This window comes from Camelus dromedarius, chromosome 23 (genome assembly GCF_036321535.1).
Source record: "Camelus dromedarius isolate mCamDro1 chromosome 23, mCamDro1.pat, whole genome shotgun sequence".
Taxonomy (NCBI): Eukaryota; Metazoa; Chordata; class Mammalia; order Artiodactyla; family Camelidae; genus Camelus; species Camelus dromedarius.
Window position 1 is genome coordinate 12,138,468 of NC_087458.1, and position 9,852 is coordinate 12,148,319.

General features: G+C 38.8%; 1 protein-coding gene across 6 annotated transcripts in view; it reads left to right on the forward strand.

Annotated features, from left to right (window-relative positions):
* The window catches only part of UAP1 (UDP-N-acetylglucosamine pyrophosphorylase 1), a 30,010-nt gene extending 20,972 nt beyond the window's left edge, over positions 1-9,038 (forward strand). For 3 of the 6 annotated variants that reach the window (XM_031435883.2, XM_031435882.2, XM_064477942.1), the window contains exons 7-11: positions 649-789; positions 1,575-1,763; positions 2,886-2,936; positions 7,605-7,671; positions 8,462-9,038. In XM_031435883.2, the coding sequence (XP_031291743.1) occupies positions 649-789; positions 1,575-1,763; positions 2,886-2,936; positions 7,605-7,671; positions 8,462-8,554 (541 nt within the window). In that variant the 3' untranslated portion in view covers positions 8,555-9,038. The remainder of the gene's footprint in view (positions 1-648; positions 790-1,574; positions 1,764-2,885; positions 2,937-7,604; positions 7,672-8,461) is intronic. The other 3 variants (XM_064477943.1, XM_010984418.3, XM_031435884.2) reach the window with 2 other exon arrangements.
* Positions 9,039-9,852: the final 814 nt, after the last annotated feature.

Sequence of the window (9,852 nt, forward strand, 5' to 3'; positions counted from 1 at the left end):
TTTAGAAGGTGAAGAAAAAGGAAGTTGAGACCATGATGGAAATCAGCATAGTAGTGCCAACTAAGGATAAAATGAGAGCTGTTTTATCCCACCGGAATTTTAAGTGAAAGACATTTCAATATCTGATTCTTCACTTGACTGCTTTTTAGACATTCAAGATGACTATATCTACTTTTTAAAAAGTTACTTAGCTTTGCTTTAGAATTTCAACTCCAGTTCCAAAATGTTTCCCATTCCGCTGTGCTTATTGTAGCTGTTAATAATTCATCCACAGTAACTGCCAATACTCACCTTTCCATCCAACCCTTGAAGGCATCTCAGCTGGGAAAGTTGGGGCTAAGAGTAGAACATTTTATAAAAGACATGGAAATTATGGGAGAGACATTGGTGTGAGCTGTGTGTGTATATTTTTTGATTGTAGAGATCATTATTTGATTTTTTCATTTTAAGGAAATGATTAGGGAAATCTATTCATTTAATATTTTATTTAAATATGTGCTGAAATTTAACAAATGGCTCTTCTCTTTGAAAATCTTAGTACTTCTTGTTGATACAAATGTTGGTGCATTTGCTCCTGAGTGTGATTATCAGATTCTTTGGCATTTTAAATTTGCAAAGTGATTGTCCTTTTTTTTCCCCCCTACTTAGTATTTATGAACCTCAGTTGCAGCACCATGTGGCTCAAAAGAAGATTCCATATGTGGATTCCCAGGGGCAGTTAATTAAGCCAGACAAACCAAATGGAATAAAGATGGAAAAATTTGTCTTTGACATCTTCCAGTTTGCAAAGTACGTTTTAAATAGCATAAGTAAGATTAAGTATGTGCCTGGAAATGTTGCTTCTTACTCTCCCGGCAGGACACTCTTTTCAGAAAACAGTAGATAGCATGTATGTCAGATATGGCATTTTGATCGTGAGTATATCGTCTAGAGTCATTATAATTCTCTAGTATGCAACCACCAATCCAATAGTGAAGTTTGAGTACTTTTTAAAAAATTTTTCAATTAGTTCATCATCTGGCTCTCCTGAAAAATTGCTAACAGTCAATTATTTTGGCTGAGAGACAAGGTTGAGATAGAGAATTGGCCCATTTTGTGTTTTGGATGTCTTCCTGGCTTATGAGTAAAGGTTTCAGTGCACGTGTGTTTAGCTTATATGGCTCTCTATGAAAGGTCACACTGATGCTGAGATTTGTGTCTTAGAATTTAACCAGTATGAAAATGGAGAAGATTCATCTTCCCATATACACTTCTAAATCATTCTTTTTGCCTGTTTTTTTTTTCTAGAATAGATACTAATATAATCTTTTTTGCATTAAGATTTCTAACCTTTCTGACTTAAGATGAAGTGTTTTATAGTCGGAGGTGGAAATAAATTCTCATTTTGCACAGAGGAGAGAACGCCAGCTTTATTTAGTCCAGGGATGAGCATTATTTCTTTCGGCTTTCATTTGACATTGGGCTGGGAGAGCCTGCTGCTGAAGACCAAAGCCTCAGCTGTGCAGAGAGGAGTCAGGAGCTGTGTCTGCAGTTTTATTTCATGATTAAGCAATGTTTGTTTGGCTCCACTCTAGGAAGTTTGTGGTGTATGAAGTACTACGGGAAGATGAGTTTTCCCCGCTAAAGAACGCAGACAGTCAAAATGGGAAGGACAACCCCACGACTGCACGGCACGCTTTGCTGTCCCTCCATCATTGCTGGGTTCTCAACGCAGGGGGCCACTTCGTAGATGAGAATGGCTCTCGCCTTCCAGCCATTCCCCGGTGAGTCGGCACCTTTGCTCTTTTGTGTGGCTGCTTCCTGGGCTTTTCCTCTTGGACTTCTTTCTCCTCTCTGATGTATTCCTTGATGTTTTCTAAAAAAGCAAAGTATTGATATGGGCAGTTCCTGATGTGAAGTAATGAAGGCTTTGCCCATTACAAAGAGAATAATAGTTTTACTTCCCCTTAAAGAGGAATCTTCTAAATCTTTTAGTTTTTTTTTTTTTTTTGGATACGTGTCTATCGTGTCAGTGAAATGGCTCCTACTGATGGTCAGAAAGTAATTATTTTGGTGTGCCACATGGTCAAAGCCGTCGGCAGCCACTGTGCCGCAGGGCACAAGGATTGGTTGTTGCTGCCATGTATCTGTGGCCTCACTACAAGTGCTGTCTACGAGACACCCTGCCCCTGTCCCCTGAGAAGGCCTGCCACCCACAGGCTGCCCACGAGACACAAGCTAGTGCTGATCTCCGCACGGCACGCTCGGGGTGCTGAGGGAGGTGGCAGGAAGGAAAGTGCATGCCACTTAACATTCACTGATGTCAAACTTTAGAAATGTTTAGGAATTTGAGAAGTTTGAAAAAAAAAAAGAGGATCCCTGGAGCTACTCAGATCTGAGATAAAGCACTTTTAAGCTAAATCTTGTATTTTGTGATAAAACCTTCATTGGCACCTAGAATTCCCCCTTTCTAAATCAGGCGATGTTTCTGTACTTACATAAAAACATTTTGCCATATAATTTATATTCTTAAGAGATAAAATGGCTGTCTGCATGCACGAGAACACTCGAATGCCTTGATGAATGTTAGAACATTGGACATTGGAACTTACTGGTCCATAGCTGTGTTTTTACAAGAAGGAGCAGCAGTAAACTGTCTCACAGTCCAAGGCCATTTCAGGCTCTGTCTTGTCAACAAGCTTGCTCTGTGGCATGTCAGCTTGTCCTCATGCTTCGTCTTTGGCCATTGAGTTTTTTTTTTTTTTTTACCCCCTCAGATCTCCTTTGCCAAGTTTATGATTTGCCATAAATACAAGCCTTTCCGTCAAGTATATTTTGCAGTTCCACTTCATTTTTATTGTTTGGTTTGTTTCCGTTCCCATTAATGCTTATTTATTCCCACATAGCAGTGCTCCAAATGGAAAGTCAGAGGCCATCACAGCTGATGTCAATCACAAGTAAATATACCAGCCTGCCTGCAGCGCATGGTGGTGGGGCTGCGCTTCCCTCCTTACTAACTGGCGTTGTAGTTTAGTGCTCTCTGCCATTTGGTGGTCTGGGGGGGTGGATGGTTGAAGCTTTGGTGGGGTGTACTGCTTACTTGGTGGCAGGTATCTGTCTGGATGACACTAACGCAGAATCTCAGTGCATGCTGGAAATGGGGAGCATGCTTTACTAAAGAATCTGACCATGGGTATTTGAGCCCGTGGTGGCTCAAATGAAGTAAAAGAGAAAATCTAGAGCAAGTCATAGGCCAGGGAGAACAAATCTGGAATCCCAATTTTCCCCTTTTAGCATAAGCATTAGTTAGATAAAAATAACATTCTGCAGATGTGTCTTGCTGAATTGGATATAGGCTCTCAGAATAAAGGCTAACTTCTCCTGACATATTTGATAGCTCTTAATGTGGAGAAAACTGTTCTTTTGATTTATGTTCATACTTAATAGCTCCGTTTTTGGTCTCTCTGCTAATTTTAGTCAGTTATTATACTGTGCCTAAAGAAAGTATATTTTTGTCTTAATGATAGATAATTTTTAGCTAGGAGTAGCATGTATCCTCTCTCATTATGGTACTGGTAAGATTTGAAAAAGCCATTATCTTTATAGCTAAAGAGACAGCTTGATATTCTTGTTACACTTTAAAAATTATTAGGTTTAGTTTGAATTTTAAGTTTTTAAGAAAATTTGGGGAATGTGTACAGGGCAGAGGATCTGGAGGTGGGAGTTATCTCAGAAACAGAGCAGTAGAGATGTCGGTTTCATCCGTGTTTTCTTCTCCTGCCGGTGCCACTCATCTTTGCCCTGGAGAGACAGGGCCCTGTGACTGTTGGTGTTTCTGGGCTGTGGCCCTGGAGACAAGGAGGTGGACTCACGGAGCTGGCTAGTTAGTTTCTTGTTGGAGCCGTGGGTGAGGTTGCCCCTCGTGTCATGGCAGCTGGGATGCAGAGCCCTTCATCATTTTCGGTTCCATTCATCGTTTTTAATATGTGGAAGCAAGTTGCTTTTACAATTAAAGGAATAATTTTTTTGACTCTAAATTTCCTTTTCATTGAACCACAGCTTTTAATCTAAAAAGTAGAATAGTTTCTTAGTTATACAACTGAAAACAACATTCAGCTATCTCAATTAAGATACAGAGAGTTTTAAACATTACTTAGTTCTTATTTGGATTTTTCAGTTTCTTATTCCCCCGACTCCGTTTACTTCATTTTAGCCATTTGTAGAATAATTAAACTGAAATAAAAGTTTGGCCCCAAATGAGATCATGGACTTAGAAGCAATAGTTCCTGCTGGAATTCTTAGCACTAAAGGATGCCCTCATAGAGTAGAAAAAGGAAGTATTCTGTATAAAAGAGGGAAAAGACAGCTTGGAGGTACTTTTTTTTTTTTTTAAACATTTTTTATTGATTTATAACCATTTTACAATGTTGTGTCAAATTCCAGTGTAGAGCACAATTTTTCAGTTATGCATGAACATATGTATATTCATTGTCACATTTTTTTCCCTCTGTGAGCTACCATAAGATCTTGTATGTATTTCCCTGTGCTATACAGTACAATCTTGTTTATCTATTCTACATTTTGAAATCCCAATCTATCCCTTCCCACCCCCCGCCCCCTTGGCAACCACAAGTTTGTATTCTATGTCTATGAGTCTGTTTCTGTTTTGTATTTATGTTTTGTTTGTTTTTTTTAGATTCCGCATATGAGCGATCTTATATGGTGTTTTTCTTTCTCTTTCTGGCTTACTTCACTTAGAATGACATTCTCCAGGAGCATCCGTGTTGCTACAAATGGAGTTATGTTGTCGGTTTTTATGGCTGAATAGTATTCCATTGTATAAATATACCACATCTTCTTTATCCAGTCATCTGTTGATGGACATTTAGGCTGTTTCCATGTCTTGGCTATTGTAAATAGTGCTGCTACGAACATTGGGGTGCAGGTGTCATCCTGAAGTAGGGTTCCTTCTGGATATATGCCCAGGAGTGGGATTCCTGGGTCATATGGTAAGTCTATTCCTAGTCTTTTGAGGAATCTCCATACTATTTTCCACAGTGGCTGCACCAAACTGCATTCCCACCAGCAATGTAAGAGGGTTCCGTTTTCTCCACAGCCTCTCCAGCATTTGTCATTTGTGGATTTTTGAATGATGGCCATTCTGACTGGTGTGAGATGATACCTCATTGTAGTTTTGATTTGCATTTCTCTGATAATTAGTGATATTGAGCATTTTTTCATGTGCCTATTGATCATTTGTATTTCTTCCTTGGAGAATTTCTTGTTTAGGTCTTCTGCCCATTTTTGGATTGGGTTGTTTGTCTTTTTCTTACTAAGTTATATGAGCTGCTTATATATTCTGGAGATCAAGCCTTTGTTGGTTTCATTTGCAAAAATTTTCTCCCATTCTGTAGCTTGGAGGTATTTTGAAAGAAGGGAAGCAAGGATGCTGAGTTTTGACAAAATGACATTATTTTAATTTTTCACCCTAACATCTGCTCAACAGTGTTGGCTACCAAAAAGCTGCGGGACTGAAGAGCTGGGAGACAGCACTGTTAGGGGCTTATTTCCCATCTCTTGAGGTTTTACATTTAGTGATGGTCGCTCCTGTCTTTCCTCCTCCCGGGCATCCAGCTTTGTTTATTAAAGTTGACTTTCTCAGTTTCTTGGGGCATCTTTGTGTTACTAGAAAGGAAGTTACATTTAGATCAGCTACGTGTTCCTTGGCTTCTGATCCCGGCACATCAGATCCTTCAGGGGGTCAGGTAGGACTGGGCTACATACATATTATCAGTGGAGTGGGTCTTCAATTTTCCTGTTTGATTTTACGTGACTGAGCTGCTCTAGAGCATCTGGACCAGCTCTCTTGAGCTCTTTTGATAGAATCTGACAGATGTCTACATCTCTGGCTGGAGAGATAAGTGCTTCACCTTTTAATTTGTCTTTTATCTGAATTAGTCTGCTGTCCACCTACTCTTACAGTTCATTTACTCATTCAGCCAACAAGCATCTGTAGGTCCCGCACACAGACCCACAGGTACTGTTAGTATCCCCGTCACTGCAGTAGTTTACACAAGAGAAATGTGATTTCTTACAGCCTGCTGGAGGTCCAGGATGCACATGCATGAAAGTTAGGTAACATAATCAGGCAGCATATGTTTACGCGTTAAATATGTGGTATAAATAGTAGTCACCCTAGGAGACAGGGACTTCTCAGATGTCTAATTTATTTACTGATTTTTTGTATAAATAAACGAATGAAAGTAATCAATCACTATGAAATGCAAATCAAAGGAAGGGTGGGGCTTGAGTGAAATCTTGAAGGACGGGTATGATTTGGATAGTCAGAGGGTATTCTAGTTTGGATAGTCTCAAACTAGAAGGTTGAGAATGACTTGGAATAAGCCAGAGTGGGTGCAGCTGGCCCAGTGTGAGTGGCAAGTAGCAGGACAAGTAGGTTGAAGTATGGTATAGAGCACCTTGAAGGCTTAGCTGAAGGGTTCTCTTCAGAGGAAGACTGAGTGTGGCTAAACTCAGAAGCCCTTGATTTTGTTGACATCACCAAAGCTTCAGACTATGTGTTTGGTAAAACAAAGGAGGGCTATGGTCTGAGGCTGCAAGACACTAGATTTTTGTCTGCCCCATATTTTATTGGTAAAATTCTTAAAATGGTGAAAAACATAGAGGTCTGATGACTTTAAACATACTAAAAATACTATTGACTTTTGTATTAGAAAATTTAGGAACTGAGGATTATAAGTGGCTGTAAATGTTAGAATGTGACCTAGAGGAAGCAAGTGGTGACTTCAGCCTCGCCTTCTCTAGGATACATTCTCTTTAAAAGGGAACTTTGGCGAAAGTAACAGTTAAACACCTTGAAACACTGAATAAATCATCTCAGCTAATCTAGGTTTGGGCTGTACAGACAGACACTTCCTGGGAAATAATTTAACTCCCGTTTAGAGCAGTACTATCTAATAAGAGTCTTCTGCAGTGAAGGAAATGTTCTGTATTTGTGCTGTCCTATTTGGTAGTCATTAGCTATTCATGGCTACTGAGCACTTGTTATTATGACTGAGGACCTGAGTTTTAAATTTTTAATTAATTTAAGAAATTTTAATTAATCTAAGTTTTAAGTAACCATCTGTGGCCAGTGACCACTGTATTGGGCAATGCAGCTTTAGAATATTTGTCATCATCAGTACCTGACACGCAGGGTTGTGGCAAGGAGTAAAATGAAATACAAAGGATGCAGAGTGTCTAGTGGTGAGCCTGGAACAGTGTATGCTCCATAAATAGTCCCTTATTTATCAAATTAAATTTTGGAAGTGACCAAAAATGAGATGTACATTAGGGGGTAAGTGTGTCAATATTGGTGAAGTGCTTCGAAGAGCTGCTGGTAACCACTGGGCACATACCCCAGATACTGTCTTTTTGACCATAACGATTTTGTATTAACTTCATCCTTGGGGAATTTAGTAATCATGAGGGTAGGATCTGTTCTATTTATTTGGGAGAGTTTTGCTACCTACAGGCTTCTCAGAGAGAGCTTATAGCCTGTATTTTCACTCTGGCAAGTAGCATGGGAAGCTGAATCTTTAACACGTCTGATTTTTTCCCCTTAGTTTGAAGGATGCCAATGATGTACCAATCCAGTGTGAAATCTCTCCTCTTATCTCCTATGCTGGAGAAGTAAGTTTGCTTTGCTTTTTTCCCTATTCATTTAGAAGTAGGCTTGTGATACTGTTCTTTGTTGAAGTGGAGCATACCCTTAGAGAAGATGCAGCATTTTCCAAAGGTCCTGCCCTGGAGCTAAGCCTGGGAATGAGCCAAGAGAATCCTTCCTTCTGGGCATTCCTGTTTTGGCTTTGCATCCGTCCCATAAGTGGGTTAGCTGCCATGAACAGAAGGTTTAATGTTTGTTCCATTTCATTGACACACTGAAATGCACTGGGCTTCTAAACAGTCAGCATTGTTTTTAGATAAATCACCTGGCCCTGTTTTAGTGCAGTGTAATTTTTCTTCTCAGTGGGCTTATTTTGTTCATACCCTTAGTACTCTCACTTTTAAAACCGGGGGATTTAGCGGCTCCTGCTATTCTAATATGTAATTTTTTTTTTTTTTTGGAGATTCTTGTCAGATCGTTTAGTTCTAGCATCAGAAATAGCTACCTTGCTTAGTTAGAATGTTAACTCCGTTGGGTAATGATTATAGGAAGAATTGCTATCATCTTATTAACTTTAAAAATTATATTATCAATAATTTTCCTCTTTCGTTGTTTCTTTTATGCTTCCATAAATAAATCATTAAGCCCAGTTTAAAAAGTATACTGAGTAGATTTTTAATTGACTTTAAATTCTGTACCTCAACCCAACTTTCAGCAGTTTTGCTTTATTATCATTATTATGGCCACTAAGTCCAGCATTGCATGACTAGTGTCCACCAGTTTTCTAAGTGTGTTTCATTTTAACCCTTCTTTTAGGGACTGGAAAGTTACGTGGCAGATAAAGAATTCCATGCACCTTTAATCATTGATGAGAATGGAGTCCATGAGCTGGTGAAGAATGGTATATGAACCAGATACCAAGTTCCACCACCACAAGAAGAGCTTTTATTTTTGATAGACCGACTGTGAACCTACAGGGCCCCTCCTAGAATACTCAAGTTTGAACGTCCACAGGCTTTCATTTTGCTTGTTGAACTCTTGTCACTACTGCTCTGCCCCAAGATCCAGACAACTGAACTTCAGAAAGCATTTTTATGATTCTCAACTCATTGAAGGTCTTATTTATATTTTTCAATTGTATAATTTTTTTTCAAGCTAATGAAAACATTGGCCGTGTAGGAAATTTCCCACAGCTGAAGTAGAGTCAGGGTGTTCAGCCTCACTTTACTTGGAGCTGGAAGCGTTTGTTTTTGAAGTTGTACATAGTAATAATATGTCATTGTACATGTTGAAAGGTTTCTATGGTACTAAAAGTTTGTTTTATTTTATCAAAAATCAAATTTTTTTAAGAAAATAATCGGACAGTAAAATAAACTTTCTTCTTGTCTCTGCAGTGTCATTTGTACCTTGAGTTAATTATTCCATTGGGAAAAATGAAACTTCAGAGAAACTCTGAGATAATGCAAAAAAACAAATTGATACTTCTGGAAGATTGCAGAGTCATAGTTTTTTCTTTTTTAATGAATATCTAACTTTGGACTTTATCCTCTATCACTGTACAGTAGTGGCTCTCAACCAGAGATGCTTTTGCCCTCTTCCAAGGGACATTTGACAGTGTCTGGAGACACTTTTTGTTGTGCTGAGAGGGTGGGTTGGTAGTACTGGCTCCTAGTGAACAGGGATCAGGGATGCTGCTACCCGTCCTGCAATGCACGGGACACCTTCTTTAAAGAAGAATTGTCTGGCCCTAACCATCAAGGTTAAAAAATCATTGGTTTCATATCATTGGTTTATTCCCATTTGCCTAAATACTTGGTAGCACTTAGGAATTCAAAAGAATATAATTCCTGCATTTTCCCAGGCAAGTTAATCACTACCATTCGAGTTTTGTTTTGCGGTTTTCAGCTAGAGGATTAAAAAGACAAAGGTGGTTCTTTAAATGGGCCATAGATCCATTGGTCATTAGTAAGGGTTCTCTGTCTAAAATGTAGTTTGTGTGAAAGTATTGAGCTTTATAAATGTGCTTTATATAACATTTAAGTATTGACTTTAAGCATAAAAATTGACATCTGGATAAATAAAAAAATTTTTAAATTAATTCCAGAGAAGAGATTAGTAAATTTTATTTTCCACTGATAAGTTGTCACAGGACAGAATGTTATAGATGGATAGGTCTTTTGTTCTCTAAAGGTACAAAATTTAAGGAT